Source organism: Sipha flava, unplaced genomic scaffold (genome assembly GCF_003268045.1).
Source record: "Sipha flava isolate LNK unplaced genomic scaffold, YSA_version1 116_pilon_pilon, whole genome shotgun sequence".
NCBI lineage: Eukaryota > Metazoa > Arthropoda > Insecta > Hemiptera > Aphididae > Sipha > Sipha flava.
The window spans coordinates 191,073-210,499 of record NW_020271740.1 but is presented as its reverse complement, the minus strand read 5'-3'; the positions used below and the strand labels follow the sequence as shown (position 1 = coordinate 210,499).

The following is a 19,427-nucleotide window of genomic DNA, read 5'->3' as shown; positions in this document are numbered from 1 at the left end:
AGGACTACACTCATTAAAATAAATATAAATTAATATTTTAGAGTTAAAAGCAAACAAATTTGATAATTTTAATTGTATGGTTTAGTTTTAGATTTAATGTGATATTAAGAAAACTATATAATACTATAAACTCATTTTTTTTTGTTTATTTTAGTTTCCATTTGATTTTTTTATAATTATAAAACACAAACAGCTTAAGAATTTAACATCCTAGTATGAATACAAACATAAAATTGAGTAAAAGTAGTAATTTTTTAACTTATTAGAAATTCAATCAGGTGCAAAATGTCAACATTTTAAGATAAAAAAAAAGTAGTTGGATAGTTTAAGTAATTACTCGTATAATGCATTAATAAAATAAAAACAAAAATATGTTAAAAAAAATAAATATAAATACTGGTAAAAATTCAAAGTTTCCAAATATTATAAAAATTAATTAAATTGGAAAAATTAACAACGGCTGTAGGTTGTTTGTCGGTATTTTTTATCCATTTCTCTGTTTTTCACATATGTATACGCAGCACTTCCTCCCAGAACAATAACATTGGAGAACCACCACGTAGTAGATTTCCACTGATTGTACCAAAATGAAGCTAATATTGTTTGAAAACATGATTTGGCTGTACCAGAAATATTGTGAGTTAAAGGAGATGTAACCTGCAATAAAAATAAAAATTTAACAATGGTGTTAATAAAACTGTTATGAATAACATACATTTAATATATTAATAATTATATAATTATAAAATTAAACATATTTTTTATTACAATATATTTAGGGTTATATTAACTAAATTTTGTAGTCAGTTTTACATGTTTTGTTTAAAAATGTACTTAACTAAAATTTCTAATCATGAATGTATATAAATTTTAATATCATTGAAAATATCAATGTAAAAGGTTTATTTGTATTATATAAAAATATTACAAACAATAGCTGTTCGTGACTTTACTAATAAGTTTTAATTCATATTTTAAATTGATACTCGTAACAAAATAGGTTATATATATTTTTTTATTTTTTAAACAAGTTAAAACATCTTAAAATAATAATTAAAAAATTAAATACAATTTATGGTCTTTTAAATACTACAATAATAATAATAAACCAATAAAATAATTTTTATTATATTACTTAATTATTAAAATATCTACATTTATCATAAAGGATCATCTTACTGTCAAAAAGCTATTAAAATCTAAAAAACAATAGCATTTTAATACAAATACCTTGATAAGATTTAAATGCATTTATTAGCTCTTATTTATAATTATGATGATTATATGTATATATATATACATATTAATAATTCAATAATATAGTATAGATGATAATTGTAAGAAAACTTTGCCTTAAATTTATTGGTTCATACATTACAAAGTATACTTGTATATTTCTTTTTTATAATTAAAATTATACGAAATAACAAAGTTTAAAAAAAAAAATTTAATTATTTAATAACATAAAACTTTGTTGATTTTAAGCTGAGTATATAAATTTTTACTTTTTTATCTAATTTTACTTATTAACTGAGGGTAAGATTATAAAGATATTTTATTTAAAATATTATATTTATTAGTGCCAAATAATTAATGTTTTTTTTAAAAAAAAACAAGTATTTTCTAGCTAATTAAATTTTTATACATTCAACCTACTTGCACTTGAAGAACTGTTACATAACCAATTGATAATCCACAGATACCACCAAGTATCATAAGTAATATAAATTTATATTCAAGCAGTTTATTATAATTGCTTAATTCTTTGGCCTCAAGTGTTAAAAGGGGTATAAATAAAATTGTAGCATATACATTATTGAAGTATGAAAGTAACCAAATTTGATTATTTACTTCAGGCAAAACTTTTTTTATTTGTATTGAATAATAAGCTAAAGAAAATGAACTGAAGACGCCAAATAATGTTCCAATCAAAGAAAATGAACCTGTAAAAAATAAAAAGTATAATATATATTAATATATAAATTAATAAACATTTTATTAAATGTTTAATTTTGTTTCATGTTAGTATTAAAATAAATATACTCATCTAGCTATCAATAAATATAAGTGATAATTGTAGTACAAATATGTCCACTCGAAAATAGTAAATGTTTTAACAGCTTAAATAAAACAAAGATTATAACTTACTCTTCGTGGGTAATAAATATAATCTACTATTTCTTGTATTACAAAAATAAAGTAAACTCACAAAATTGAATAATCCGAAAATATTAAATTTATCATTAGAGGAAGTATATTTTTTACATATAGTTTATATAAACTTATATATATATTTATTTATTTATATTGAAATAATATGTTAATAATTAACATTAATTTACCAAAATAAAATAGTTAGTTTAAAAAATATTTGATTTATGAGTTAGTACTCTAATATTAGTACTCAATCATTCATATTTTAACTTAACATTTAATAGCATATCAATAAGCTAAATAGTTTAATCAAATTTTAAAACTATCAGTTAAAATTATAATGAGGTATATTGTATGTTAGATCAGTTTAATAATAATTTTATAATACCTAATATATTTTCTTGATCTACACCCAAAAAAAATCCACAAACTACAGCCATGCAACAAAGAAGACAGCTAGTTGAAGTAGTTTGCCCTAAAAATTAAAAAAAAAAAAACATTTTTTATTTTTATTTTTTGTTATAAATTTTAGAATACTATAAAATCGACTGAATTACATCCTTTTTAAATACAAATATAAAAACATTATATTAATTATAACAAATTAACTCTTTATTTTAAATATACTCATACAGAACACACTAAAATTATGTATTCCACTGTTTCCAAACATTTATAACAACTATACTCTTGGAAAATAGTATGCATTTATGAAACCCAGGTGCTAAAACTAATCCAATTTCAGGGTACCTGCACACATTTTTTAATTCGGTGCCAGTGAAGCGTACAATCTACCAGCTCATTTCTGGTGTAGCGTGTGATCTACCAGCCTGTTTTTGGTTAACGCGATTTGTGAACCTCTTGGCATTACCCAAAATACACCATGAGAAGGTGAGCTCACACACATTTCAAAAATCACAATTTCAGAATCACATCCACATAAAATAATAATAATAATAATATAAAAATAAAAGTTAGTCGCTATTTATGAATGTAGCACATGTAAATTACGATTATAGACTGCAATTATAATGATGGACACGGACTACGTCAACTTATGCGTCGTCAAAATTGGAAAGTATACTAAATTGTTATCAGCTATCGGAGACGAAATATATCGTTTGCGTCGTTAATGATAAATTACCGATAAAGAACTGGATAGTAATGGTTAGATCACAGGTAGAACACATGTAAACGGTAGATTGCACGTTACACTGGTACCTTTAATTCACTATTGTTAGTATCGACAGATTTCTATAGCTCAAAATAACATGGCATTTTATTCTGCATACTTTCCTATCATTGTATAGTGACGGCATGTAAACATAGCATAGGCATTTTTTTTTTTTTTTTTTTTATGAAATAATATAGACAATATTTCTAAATATTTTCATATTTTTTATGGGATTGTTGAACTGTTTCACAGGACCCTTAGATTCCATGGAATACACTTTGGGAACCGCTGCTGTTCTATACTATACAGAGGCTAATTAGTTTGAATTGTTGTAGAAATTGTGATTAATATTAAATATTTACCTAATATTATGTAAGAAAGTATAACATTGAATACTGTAGTGAGTGATCGTCCAACATAATAAAATGTAACATCAACAAATTTTAAACAATAGTTATTTGTAGATATCATTAATATATATAATACTGATAACGGCAACACCTAAAATAAAAATAATTCACATTAGTTTCATGATTCACGTGACATTAAACCTGGAAGAAAATTAAAGAAAATTTTGTTTATAGAAATATTAATATAATTTTGAAGTAGGTTCATAAAATAATTATAATAAATATTTTTAAATTAAATATAATTTAATTGGTTATAAGAGTAGAAAAAAAGTAGAAATATTATGTACCTAAATAGTTCTCAAGATTAACATTAATTATTATTGCTAAATTATAAAAATAAGTTGAATAAGTTACTTGGTTACTTGGTCTAATAACATTATCAAACCTGTTAATAATAAAATTGAAATTTCTTATATTAAAAAGTATAGGTAACTGTTTAGGAACTTTTTCATTCAAAATTGTCAAAATTACTTACTTTTTTAATAGTAAATGTGTGGAAAGGATTTCCACTAGGAAACTGTATAGCATTTGGAAACATCTTGGACAAACGACTCAAGGAAAAACAGATTATGGCTGAAACTAAACATTGAAACCATACAATAAATATAGGAGCATCCACATCCAACTGGTCAACACTCAATAAAGTCTTGTTCACAAATACTGTTAAAATGGAAATTATCCTATAACAAATAAAAATCATAAATGTAAATTCAATGAAAAAAAAAAATACTTTATAATTTTTCAGTAAATTAATAATTTAATAAAAAAATCAATAATTGTGTATCATGAATTAAACATTGATGTGTACACTAAACTATTGTTTCTCATAATATTATATTTTGGATAAAATGTTTTTTTTTTCAATTAATATTTATAAATAATAATGAAATTGATCGTGTTTCACTTACCAATAAATAATGACAACGAAAAATATCTGAATGTATTTTAATGACAAAGCGTCGAGCGTCATTTTGAGAACAATGTATCAAATATGGACTGAATAAAATGCAAATCAAATGCGGGAGACCTCTCAGCGATTGTTATTATTTGCTGGGCGGTTAATTATCCTACAATATTAATACTTTCCAGTCTATATCTAATATTACTAATAAAGATTATGAATAAAGGAACATCGAGGGTCACATGCTTAAAATTTCATTCGAAAACATATAACGCGCACGCATTAGGCAAAAAAAAAAATGTATACGCGATATTTCGGTATACGTGTACCGAGGCCGACACAAAACATTTTTGGTAAATTAATTGACTGCGGAGTGCGCGGTACAATTTGAGTTAATTTATCGCGGCAGAGATAGATTTATTACTTAATACCGAACGCCAGCAGTTGCGGTAGAAATATTGTAGCGCGAGTCTGATAAATTTATATTTATCCGGGGTGTGAAAATGCCGATGGCAAATTGATAACAACAGCAGTAACATTATTATCAAATCTAATCGAATGAGATTCGCCGGCCGACCATTTGATAGTGCTATCACGGGTATGCTATCACAGGCTTCGGAACTGTTGATAGGTGCCGGTGCACGGACGGAAAGCTTCGTCAATAGCGAAACAGTAATATGTACGATAAGTTCGATATTTTTCTATACTTTTTTCCCTTCCACATTGTCTTAAAGTGAGCAGAAACCGATCTCCATATGCATTATATTACAGTAAAATGTTGTCGCTGAAAATCGCTCAGAGTTTCTCCCGCCATTTAGCGGCCAACCGAATCTCCAAACGAGTGTTACGTTCACCCCCGATTTGCTCGACCACGAACACAATAGTCCAAAGGCGCTACAGCAACGACGATGACAAATTCGTAAAACCCAACAACTATAAGGTTTTCAAAGATGATGATTCTTCTGTGATTCTGGACGTGGAAGAGGAACGGGCTCTCCTGGATTCCCAGGTTGTTGATGAAGATTTCGACGAAGTCGATCAGTTTGCCGGTTTGGATACATCACGTATGTGTAACCATAGATTATTGGTACTATAATATATTAAATATTATACTGATTACATTTTAATCAATAGTATAATTTCACTTGCATTTGTTAGGCTCGCAACGTTTACTTATGAGTTAGCAATGGAGTGTAAAAACAATGTTTAAAGTCTTTAAAACCTATTCAATTTTTACTGCTCAATGTGATTGATCAAAATTAATTTATGTATTGATTCTAAATTAAATTGTAATATTTAGTATAGAATATGTAATATAATCAAGGATGATCAATTTTTATTTTCCTATGTTATATTGAAATTGCTTGACAATTTTAAAGTAAAATTTGTATAACTTCAAGTTTTGTATAATATTTAATTTTATTTGTATAAATATAAGGTTACCAATAATAGACCAAATAGAATTTACCAATATTTTCGTTAAATCCGTATAACAATTATATTAGTTGATATAATTGTAAGATGAATCAAAAAAAATTATTTGATCAAAAGAGCTAATAAATAAATGAGCCTGCATAATTATAGTAACCTATAAAATATTATATTTGGATTGAAAATGAAGATATTTCTATTAATAAAATTATAATTAACTTAACAAACATAAAATTGATTCTTGAATTGAATTTAGTAATAAATAAGTATATAGTATAGAGTTTATGAAATTATATATATGATCTTTAATGACAGTAAAATATGTAATTTTAACAAGTCTAATATATATACTAAGAAAAGATTAAAAAGTTAGGTACCAATTATGTAGGCACCTATTACATCCCTGTATAATTGTAATTACTAACTGTCCATCATTATTGTTTGCACTCGTTTTAATCTTTTTATAATATTTAAAAGTGAATATTATGTTGGTTGTGATTATATCACTGTGGAACAAAATTAAATATTAAATAATGTTAGTAGTTAAAAATAAATTATTTATTTATGATTTTTTAACCTGAAGATTGATTTACAACTTCATTCCGACTAACTGCTAACCTTTTTCTAAGTTACTTTAAGGTTTTGACTCTTACATCACATTTAATTGTCTATTTAAAAGTTTTTCTAAGCTAATAATAAAAACTATTATCTAGTACAATACATTTTATGTTAAACCTTAATTACTAATCAATCCTAAGTTCAATTTATGAAATGTAAAAAATACACTTTTAAATTTATTGAAGTCTAAAATTTAGACTTTTACCAAATAGCATATAATTTATAATATTATCCTAAGAAGTTTATTTATATTGTATAGGAGGCATAACCTTAATAATTAATTAAATTTAAGAATAGAATGATTCTAGTATTACGTTCTATGTACGTTTTAAATGATTAAACTTTTTTTTGTTGACTTTAGTATTGATTGACAATTTAATCTTGACTATGATATATGTGTAACAAATGTTGTCAGCTACCAAACTAGTCAGCACATTTCGAAAGATTGACTAAAATAGCACTGAACATAGAATTTTACTTGTGAATATTGAAATTTACTTATTGATGTGTATTTCAAATTTCAAAGGTTTTTTCAGCGTTCATTATTTTGCTCATATTTCAAATAATATAAAAATATTTTAATTAATATATTAAAATTAATAGATAAATCAATCTGGTAAATGTAGATTCATAGTTATTTATTAAATGTTTAACTAAAATATGTTGAACTGTTTTTTAAAGAGTTTTTACTTGTTTAAAAGTGTACTAAATACTATTTTTCCCCTAAAATTTACTCGGTCTCTACATATTTATAGCATTATAATAAATATTAGTAAGCAATTTGAGACTTATTTAATTTAGAAATAATTATATATAGTTTTTGGTTATTCCTAATTAAGTACCTAATATGTTATATTTTAAATTCATATAATTATTAATTTCCTCTTAGAAAAATATATTTTATTACAATAAGCTTATTTTTATTTATGAAATTCAAAATTGGATAGTTATAATTACTTATAAATGTTCTGGATTCATTTTTATTTATTTTTATCAATATTTTTGCAGTTAAAAATTTAAATTTAAACACAGTTCTTTTAAAACAGTGTTTGAGATATCCTGATATTTGGTTATAACTGGTAGTATTATCTGAAAATGCAACTAAAATATGTGGCAATTCTAATAAATTATCAGAAATTGATGATTTTACCTCACAATATCAATATAAATTTTTAAATATCGCCATCAATCATATAATATAGCGGTTAACTTTTTTGGGTCACCCATCCCAGAAACGAAAAAAAATTAATTACGCCACCCAATAAAATATTTTTTTATTATTTTAATATAAGCAAATTATTGTTGATCAAATAATAAATATATATTAGCGTAATTTACAATATAAATATTTGCCTTGCACTTCCTTTAATAATTGCTTGCGCTTTCCAAAAGATCATGCCTCACAGTTTGGGAACCGCTAATATAATATATATTTTTTTATAATAAATTGTAATATAAATTGTTTATTATGCTTATATTGTATAAATATATTAATATCTTGATTTCTTTTAAAAGAAAATGTGTTTTCTATATCATTAAATAGTTTCTGCTTTCCTTAGTTGTGTACTATTATTCAATCTAGGACAAATGGACGTAGCCGTTTGGACGTGGGGACAAATGGACGTAAAAAAAAATATATATATAAATATATAAATCAGTGAATAAAATAAATAAGTTATTTATATTTATTATAATATGTAAATTTTAATGTCAAAAATATTCATTCAAAAATTTCATCATGGCGATTTGAATTAACTAATGACATCTTACATGTACACTTGAATGCAATTTGTACACGACTAGAGATGTGTCGTTCATGAATGAACTAGTTAAATTTAACTATTCACCCAAGTGACCGGTTTTGTACTAGTTCACTTTTGATGAACGACTCGTTCACCGTTCACCGTTCACTTTGTACTTTTTATACTAGTACCTTAATCGTTCATGAACAATTCTTTGATACGGAGTACGTATTCTTACGAACGAATCGTCAAGTATATGAACGATGAACAAGTTCAATTTAGTGAACGATGAGCGACTGAATTAGTTCACCTTAATGAACGATAAGTTCCATCTCTATACACGACTAACACGGTTATAGATGTGTACTGTAATGTCTAGTGTATCACGATGTTTCGATGAAGTGTGATAATTATTACAAGTTGTAAAAACTAATAAGTTATATATATATATATATATATATATATTGATATAAAAGGTACCTATTGTCAAAACGATAAAATTCGATAAGGTTTGATATTATGATATGATGCAATTAGTTATATTATGAACATAAAATATCAATGGTTTTATAACTTATAAATATATATACCTATATATTTCCATTTGTCCCCACGTCCAAACGGTTACGTCCATTTGTTCCTATTCGACTATTATTATAATAGTGATCATTGTTAGAGTTCTAAACATGTTTAATATAAGTACCTATTTAGTTTATAATACTTTCTTCTAGAAGTAGTTATTTTAGTTTAATACAAAAAAAATCTGATTGATCATATTAACAGACATTTGAACCATTTAAACCAAGTTATAACATGTTTTTATTATGTAACATTTATAACTTTTACCATGTATTATATTCTAATAATATTTTTAAAACTAACAATTTTAGTCTATCATTCAAATAGTCCAATTAAGTCAGTTCACTTGGAACTTAATTATAATGTAAAAAGAAAATAATATATAGAAGTATATTTAAGAATTATATTATAATTTAAGTTGAAAAGTGTTTCTATTCACCCTGTTTTACAGTATTTAAAATGCTTGTGTTTGTACTATTCATGTATAATACTTATATTTTAGTAAATTTTATAATAATTTTATTAAAACCTCTAAAGTTCTTTTGTAGTATTTTTTATTTCCTTGACAAATGTGATGAATTTATAACAAATAAGAAATTTATAGGCTCAACCTTTCTATGCTTGGCTTATTAAATTTAATAATTAAAATTCCCCTGTGTGTATTATAAGTTTTTAGTTCAACTTAAAAAATATTGTGTTTCTTACAATTTATAATAGTTTATAAAGATCTATAACTAACTTTCAGATGAAATATCAACTAAAAATTATTGAAATTAGAGTATATTTTTAATATTTTTATTAGTTTCTGTTATTGCACTTTTACACAAACTAAAAAGTTCAATCTAATAACAATAACTAATAGAACTAAATTATAATAATACCTATATTATATGAAATTAATTGGTAATATTTGTGTATACATTGTTTGTATATGGTTCCAATGAAACTAATAGCTCCAAATTTATAGATGTATATAACCACTATACATGCACAATACAAATATATTAAATGAAAATGTTCATTAAAAGTATTGCGTTTATTTCATGTGATATATAATGAACACACCTAATAAAAATGTAAACCTTATCAAAATAAGAAGATTAAGAAATATCTCGAATTGCATTTTAATAAAAAAAATTTTAATTTTATTTGTAATATTAATTTTTTACATAGGCCAAGAGTTAATTACAATTATAAATATAGTATAAATACATTATATAAAATATGGTTAAATGGCTCATCTCAATACTGTGAAAAACCTCTTATATATGATGATGCAGTACTAATAAAATCGATATAAATATATGTAAAACATTATTTTTCAATTTGTTAATCTGAGATACAATAAAAATAAAAATAAAGTATAAATAGGTACAAAGACAGTTTAAAGATTAAAATAAAATTAACAGAAATTAATATGATAAAAAAATAAAAATTGTGATGTATGCTTTTTACGTACAATCACACGATTTGCATTATTACGCATGTATTCCGTTAGCTCAATATAATAATTTATAATAATCAATTAATCAGATGCATTTTCAATAATATCCAATTTATGGAATAAAATAATGATGTATTAGCATTTTTAAAATGACAAGGAAAAATTACAATAATGAATAAATTGATAGAATTAAAATCATATTTTTAATATTTAAGCCAAATTTAAGTGTCAAACTATACTTCTTAAAAAATATATGATTATTATTATTGTTAAGAATGTGACGAATTTCTTAGGTGGTGTGTCAGGCGTATACGAAGTTGAAGATCTAGTCGAAGTACTTCAAAAGAACAATGCTTCAAATATTTTCGTTGTGAGCATCCCAGCCAATATAAGATATGTTGATTATATTGTTATTGCATCTGGCAAATCACAAAAACATTTAATGTCGATTGTTGAATTTGTACATAAACTATTTAAGAAAAAACGTAAGCCTACGGATAGCATACCTCGAATATTAAACAAAAAGCCTTTAGACTGGATTGCTTTAGATATCGGTGAGTTTTCTATTATTAAATAATTATTACAGTTTGTTTTATCCAAAAATAAAATAAAATGTACGAGCCGATTTAGAAGTATGCTTATTTGAGTAAATAATCTTTAAAAATTAAAAATAATATAACTCATAACGTGCATGATATTTAGGTTTTTTTTTTTATCAAATTTATTAAGCTTATAATATAAAATTATTTTATTTATGATGTTTGTTAATACGATCTGTTTATTATGCAATAACTAAATTTAGAAACTTTTAATCTGAGTTATAAAAATGGAAGAAAAATTAAATAATTTTGACATATTTTATAATGTACACTAGTATGTTATGTATTTATGTATTATAATTTTAATTTCTATGTATAATAATATCTTCGGTTATTTGTAGATCATTGCTTTAGATATATTTTACATTTATGATCGGCTACATTGTTTATGATGCAGGTAACATATTCTTCTATTGTTAAGAGGAAAAAATAAATGAAGAAATTAACAGACGCAGCTGCGGCTTAAAAAAACGTATTCAATGGATCATTATGATAAAAATAAAATATAGTGCATTTCTTAAAATAACTGTAAAAACATAAATAAATATATAATTTATAAATAAATAACATAACATGGTAATGTTGGTATGCTTATATATACCATCATATAATTATTTAGCCAAATACTATCTGAGATAATATCTATACTCGACGACAATGACTATGTCAAAATTTTGAACTCAACTATCTCATAATAAACTCTTTTTAATAGAAGCCATCGTGTTTTATATTTTATACTTTATCAATATTTTTATGTGTATAAAAATATTAATATATTGAATTACATTTTTTTTTTCAGGTAACATAGCTCTACATTTGTTAACGAAAGAAACTCGGAAAAGTTATGATTTGGAAACAATTTGGAGTGTTGGAGAAAAGTTTGACTCTCATCTAAATTTGCCTGCAGATTCATTGGTCACATTATTGAATGAACATTCATTTAGTTTACAAAATTTAGAACCAGTAGATATTGATAATGTTAAAAATCTCTAACACTTACACTATTTATTTAAATCTAAATATTTTTCAAACATATTTTTATGGTTGTATACATTTTAAATTTTAATTAAAACCCAAAAAATAATTGATTTGTGTGATTCATTTTATGGTAACCATAAAATCAATGATTTTTATGAACACTTTAATTTTTTTGTATACTTAATTAAATTGTTTATTTGTTATTTGACATTAAAAATGGTAGTATTCTAATTATATTTAAAAATTAAGTTTTATAATAGGGTTGTTAAATTACCAATGAAATAAAATGGTGTGACATACTATACTTAATTAAAGGTCATATGCTTGGTATGATAAATGTTAAAAGTCATTTTATCAAAATGCCGTGTTTAAATATTATTACTCAAATATTTTTTTATTGTTCAGACTGTTATTCCATTACAAATGTGGTATAGTTTGGCCCAAAACTGTTTGGGCTATATTTAAAACCTGTTTCTTACCTAAATATTAGAGCTATAATGAACATCAAATAAATATGTTTACTTATGAATTTGTTGTGTATGCATACTTTTTAGCTTACATTTTGCAATATAAATTGATTATATTTGGATTCAAACTCTGAGTATGCATTGTAGAAATGTATTCAATCTGAACAATCTGAAAATATTTATTTATATAGTATAGAGAACTCAAGCATTGTTAATAAATCATTTATATCTATATATCGGTTACATAATGTAATAACAAATACATTCAATTTATTGAATTGATCCTATATTATAATCATCATTATCAAAATCTATTCTATGTACATATTGATAGCTGCCCATAAACAAAATTCAACATAAAACTAACGTTTCCATTAAAATTATCAAAGGTTACAATAATCCATAGAAAAATAAAATATTTTATAAGCAAAAACATCCCTTTTTAAATAACTAGGTAAACTATTTAAAAGATATTGGCATGGATTCAGAGTAATTAATAGGGAGGGGCCATTTAAACAGTTGGAGAGGACATAATATAATATATAAAATTCAATAATTCTATAATATTATAAATATTACCATTTACCATAAATATTTCTCAACACTAAAGGAATAAACTTTCAACTAAAAGTTTTAAAAAAAAATATGTAGGTGAATTGAAAAGAAAACTTTTTATTTTAGAACAATATAAAAAATTATTAAATATGAAATTAAATTAAAAATTATAGAGCGAAATTTAATTTTCTTTTAGTTCTTGAAAACATGTCAATACATAGTTGCTATAGAAAAATATATTTTTTATCATTGCTTGACATATAATATTATAATTTTTTTTTCGTTTTGTTTCGTGACATTTGGGGGGGCATCACTCCCAGGCCCCCCCCTTTGTATCCGCACCTGAAAAGACATATAAAATATAAATTATAATAGTTTAAAAAAAACGATTTCATAACAGTGTGTTAAAATAATTATTAATTGGTTTTTACTAATATGACATTTTTAACACTTCTTATTCAAACACAGACTTTCAGACTTTTAACTCAGACATGAAATTTAAATATGATGTCCTATAAATTTTACATTGGGAAAATATTCATTATAGCGATAACGGGTTAAAAAAGATAAAGTTAAAATTGATATTCACTCAAGAAGTTTGATTGTACTTATTAAGATATTTATAAATGGTCTCTTGTCACTAATCAATATCAATTTTTATTGTATTATGAATACAAAGTGTGTTAAAATAACTTAATTACAAATGTCCAATGTTTATATAATAAATTTTTTTTCGCCAAATTAATTCCAAAGAACTTGTACTCAAAATTAGCTTATTTTTTCCTATTTAATGAATATAATATATAAAAGTAATCATTTAATTTACTAACTATGATATTTTATTAGTATTTTTTTACGAATCATTAATAAAAAAAATACAAAACCTGATTTAATGTCGAATGATTATGCTACTATTATTATTCATAGTTTTACATTTAATTAGATTATGGTTCATTTAGTTAAACTATGGTATAACCTAAAAGTTCTCTACATCTAATATTATTAATGAGATTACAAGTTCTTAATTTAATTAATTTTTATTTCTCAAACTACATTTTATTAATTATATAAATTATAGATACCTATTGGTAATGCTCGCCTAATCATAATATAATTGCTGCTTTGAAACATTGAATAATTTCAAAATATATGTACCTACTATTATTATAAGTATTAAATTCCATTAAATTGCTATTTATTTATTTTAAATTTTAGTTGATGACTTAAATTTAATTAAAATCGAAAAACAATAATTTACGCTAGTCATTTAAATTAATAAAATGTTTAGTACTAACATTATTTAACTTCTAAATTATTGAAATTCAATTGTAGCAATAATAGGTCCAATAAATATATGTATTCTACAAGTTACAATGAATCGCGATTACTACACACAAGTATAATAATTATACGAGTATATACCTATTAATTATTAATATACATTTTATTTTTTATTCTGTAATAAATGTAAAATTCTAATAACCATTGTTTTTAATCGCATGTCTACCGCTTTTTCATAAATTATCTGTGAAAAAAATAATACGTATAGCTATTTACTGTATTATAGGCTCCTAATCCATTGCTCTAAACATATTAAAACACTATTAATATTTCTCTATTCGCTTTTCTATTAAATAACAATCAAACAACCGTGAATAGCAAATCGGACAAATAAACTTTCGCCAGCTCCCCCTCCATAAATCGCATTTATCCATCTACTATAAGATCATTAAGTACACCTATGAAAATCACGCACGAAGTGAATGCGTCCTTTTAGTCCTTATCTCCGCGTTGCGTATGTCAAGACAGTATCTACGTTTATAGAAATACCGTACTCATTCCCCTGTGTACGGGGGCGGAACAGTTAAAGCGGAACATTATTTACAACTTGTTAGGAAGTAGGTAGGTCCTTATTAAAGAACTAATTGTTAAATCACGTCATCGTGATTGTTAGATATTCCAGTAATTATTTGTATGTTAAAAACATAAAAACATACATAATATAATCGTCATACTCAGAACACGTCATTCCTTGATTTTTCTTTTTCTTATTTTCCGAAATTCAACCTTTGCTAAACGAATTAATTTTACCAAGAAATTAGTTAAACGTTTTATATACATAATTAACCATTTTTCATTATAAAATATTATTTACAGTCATAAATTATCCGATGTATTTTAAATCTAATTATTAAAAAAATATTCTAAATTTTAATTATTTTATTTGACATGATGGTAAAAATGATGAACTTATAATTTATTTTAGGAAGTTTAGTTGTATAAAACTGTATAGGTACCTATTTTTCAATCTTTGTTATCAAGATAGGTTAGATACATGGCACATAAGATTAGGTATATGGCATACTCGTATAGTATACCTACACAAATATTAGATACATCTAGTAAAAATCTTTGATCTTACAAGCGAAATCTTGAAATTACTTTAAATTTAGAATTGTACTTTTAGGGCTGTATTCATTTTGAAATTGTAATACGTTGAACTTCGCAACTGAAAAAAAATCATAACGTTGCAGTAGTTTTTAGAGTGAAATTATTAAACGTCTCGCAAATTATTTGGTTATATTTAAGTTTATGCAGTAGCGTAGATACAATTCTTTTCTGGGGGGGGGGGGGGGGGGTGTTTAAGAGTAAGTTTTTAAGTGTTCGTAGTATATCTTAAAACGAGATCATATATAATAATATTACATTTAAAATAGTGTTATTATGTCCCGTATTAATGAAAATTATTTTGTTATTCAATTTTTAATATATACCTAATCATAGTAAAATCAAAATATTTTACTATAATATATAAATATTAATAAATAATAATCAAATATCATTAAAAAAAAAAATCTGTGGGGGGGGGGGGTGGAAACCCCTTACACCCTCCCCGTAACTACGCCACTGAGTTTATGAATGGACTTTTAATTTGACTACGGGTTTATAAGCCCATACTCAATTAATCTACAATGTTCGCATTACCATATTATGTTTGCACCGTGTACACTGTATAATAATTAGGATAAAAGGAGATTGGGTTCCTATGTACCAAGAACTAAAATAATCGGCGAACAATATCAAAAAAATAAAATGTCACAGACCATCCAATTTCTCAATGAATGTTTATATTTTAGTATTTTTTATGGCTTATGAAACGAGAAATTATAAGGAATAGATTGCCTGTATTGCCTATGTCGTTGACGGGGTACAGATTAAACAGTGTGAAGCATACAGCCAGGGACATCGCGAGGGGGTGGGCAATAGGGGCAGTTGCCCAGGGCCCCACGCCTTAAATTATAATTAAGACCCCGCGGTTCTGATTTAACTGAACTTAAAATATTTTATTAATATAAATTATAAGACCCAACATTTATATTGCCCAGAGCCTCGCAAACTCTAATACCGTCACTGTATACAGCAGTGCGGTGTTAGAAGAATATTAGCCTTACGGAAACACCGCAGTCATCTACGCTCTATTTGTTTTTGTTGTGGTAGACCGTCGACAAACTACTTAGGAGGTGTCACGTTTCTCACGTTGGAATTACTGTAATTTTGTGACACGCTACCTACTTAAAAATAAAAAAAAAATTGTACCTATTATATATAGATGAAATAATTATCATCATTGAAATATTGTTTTCTATTAAAACTAAATTATAATTATCACACAAATTACTATTATGTTATCAGAGCTTAATTGAATGGTGTAGGTAGGTACCTATTATTAAGCAAAATTAAGCTACAAATATTACAAATATTAAGTATATTTTATTTAATTAATTAGTTATACATTTTCGTTATCATTAGCTCATTATTTCATCCATATGTACTACAATATAGGTACTTACATAATAATATTAAAAATATACAACTACACAATTATAAGTAGGATACGTTGGTGTAGCTGGTAGGCTCAAGTATTAACTGGTATTGCCTAATTTTTTAATATTTGAAAAGTTTACTTGTGCTAATTTTAAAGATACTTAGCTGAAAAGTAAAACAATATATTATTATAACTATAACATTATAGGTAGGTATGATATTACGAGTATATCAGACGAAAATTGTATTAATCAATTTAAAAATATATATTGTTACCTACTTGATCAAAATAGTGTAAACCGAATAAATTGTAATAAATAGTCGGGGTTTTCTGTTTAAAATTATTCAGCCCTTTTCAATTTTTTTAGTTATTAGAGTTATTTCAGGGATAGTTATTTTTTTATTAATATTTATTGTTTAAAAATCTCTAATAAATTATTACTGTTATGCTTTCTATTTGGCCAATCTAGGTACTTAATGATATTTTTTATCGAATACGTTAACAAACCACGCAACACTTTGACCACTTTTTATAAATATGTACAAATCAGTGTTACATTTAATATCTAAGAATTTGTCCAACGCTATAAAGTTTGACATGAGTGGTTTTGGCAACATGTGCGTTTTCATTTAATGTCATTAGTAAATTTGTTAATTTCTTCTACATAATTACATGTAATTATCCATATATTACATCTTGTATTTGATTCGATTTCAATATTATTTAGGTACTAGGCCGATATTTTTTATTTGGACAAAAAAAAAATTCTACTACCTCGACATATTAATACGATAAAATTATAATGAGTAACCTAAAATTTCCTGGCGTAAGAAAAGTGGCACTCCCATTGCCTATTATACTTATATATGTGCACTGCAGTAGCCCTACCCTGACCTTAATTGGTTAGAGTGGTCTGGTCCTCCAGGTTGGGGGTTTAACGACGGGCTAACAACACGTCCAAGTAAAACAACTTTGTTCAAGATTCAAAATCCAAGCCTCGGACTAGATTAAATGGAAAAACGGACGGAAATAGGAAATCGGATATGTTTTGGGGCAGTATACGGACACTATATAAGACGAGATCAGCTTTAAGTTTAACAAAAGAAATAGAAAAATACAGAATAAAACTTTTAGCACTGTAAGAAGTTAGATGGGAGGAGGCAGGAAATGTGAAAATCTCACAAACAACTATGTTCAATGGGAAGAGTGAAAAAGGCCATAAATTAGGAACGGGTTTTGCTGTAAATGAGTCGATAATACATACAGTCAAAAACTTCGAAGACGTCAATCCAAGAATATCGACTATAACTATAAAAACGAATGGCTTGGATATGGTAATAATTAATGTACATGCGCCTACGGAAGAAAAGGGAGATGATGAAAAGGAAGAATTCTACACTACTATGGAAGATGTCTACAACGGGTCAGCGGGAAACATTAAAATAATTGTAGAATATTTAAATGCAAAGGTAGAAAGAGAATTGGAGTACATAACAACAACAGGGGGACACAGTTTATATGAAAGAACCAACAGTAATGGGAATATGTTAAAACAATTTTTAAACTTATGATTAATTAGGACATGGTCAATTTGATTTCTGTGTTTTCCATCTAGGGATGGATCTAACGACATCCGACTGTGGTATTTTTTTATAATTATACACAGATTAAAATATATAATAATATATGTTAATAAAATACAAATCTTAGTAGGTACTTACAACGTTTCTTATAATTTCAATTTTTATAAAATTAGGTCTATAAGCAAACGTAAATTTACGGTTTTATTGATGTTTAATGATACATGCTCCACAATATTATTTAGTATTAATCATAAAATCACATGATGCACATTATTAACAATAACAATATAACCACAAATAATCATGTGTCACTATTTGTTTGTATAAAAGTAGATGATCATTAATAAATATGATCACATCGTTTGCGTTCTACTAATAAAAAGCATTTATGTGAATTTTTTACTTAATTATAGAAATTGTGTTGTAAAATAATACATTTTAGATCGATTAATATATGAAACCACTATCAGTTAGTTAATCATTTTTAATTTCAAAACAAAATATATAAAAAACTATAAGAATGAATACATATTTCATATTAATAATTAATACCATTAAGTGTGAATAGATCTCAATTTCTTCGATGAAATAAACTAAGACAAAATAATACAAATTAGAATGAACCATAAGACCTGTAAGGCTTAAATAATTAATACAAATATCTAAGATAGAATCTTTTCAAGAAGTAATTAATGCAAATAACAATTATTTTTCTATTTGTATCTTTGAAACTCGTTTATTCTTTTGTATGTTGGTTTTTTTTTCTTGATAGCAACGAAGAAGTACTAATGGTGACAATTCTCTTCAGTCCCAATATTATATTTTTTTTTTGTTGCAATTTTACATGCTATATTAAATGTATAATAAGTAAGAAATTGCAATAACAATGATTGCAGCGCATTCGAATCGCGTCTATAAATGGTATTTTGTTCAAGTTGTGCCTATGATTTTCTCACGGCACATCCG

General features: G+C 25.1%; 2 protein-coding genes across 3 annotated transcripts; one reads left to right on the top strand and one right to left on the bottom strand.

Annotated features, from left to right (window-relative positions):
• Nucleotides 1-321: 321 nt before the first annotated feature.
• LOC112692506 (GDP-fucose transporter 1) lies at nucleotides 322-5,164 on the bottom strand. The gene is made up of 6 exons (XM_025567179.1): nucleotides 4,647-5,164; nucleotides 4,214-4,418; nucleotides 3,691-3,829; nucleotides 2,543-2,629; nucleotides 1,657-1,943; nucleotides 322-657 (listed from the first exon to the last, which is right to left on the bottom strand). The coding sequence occupies exons 1-6, from the start codon at nucleotides 4,706-4,708 to the stop codon at nucleotides 451-453; spliced, it is 987 nt and encodes a 328-aa protein (XP_025422964.1). The 5' UTR covers nucleotides 4,709-5,164; the 3' UTR covers nucleotides 322-450.
• Nucleotides 5,165-5,246: 82 nt separating this feature from the next.
• LOC112692513 (mitochondrial assembly of ribosomal large subunit protein 1) lies at nucleotides 5,247-12,106 on the top strand. 2 transcript variants are annotated; one of them, XM_025567201.1, is made up of 4 exons: nucleotides 5,247-5,318; nucleotides 5,411-5,703; nucleotides 10,747-11,007; nucleotides 11,852-12,106. In XM_025567201.1, exons 2-4 carry the CDS (start codon nucleotides 5,415-5,417, stop codon nucleotides 12,043-12,045), a joined length of 744 nt encoding a protein of 247 aa, XP_025422986.1. In that variant the 5' UTR covers nucleotides 5,247-5,318; nucleotides 5,411-5,414; the 3' UTR covers nucleotides 12,046-12,106. The 2 variants fall into 2 exon arrangements, with proteins under 2 accessions (XP_025422986.1, XP_025422978.1); XM_025567193.1 differs by having other exon boundaries at nucleotides 5,249-5,703; nucleotides 11,852-12,102.
• Nucleotides 12,107-19,427: the final 7,321 nt, after the last annotated feature.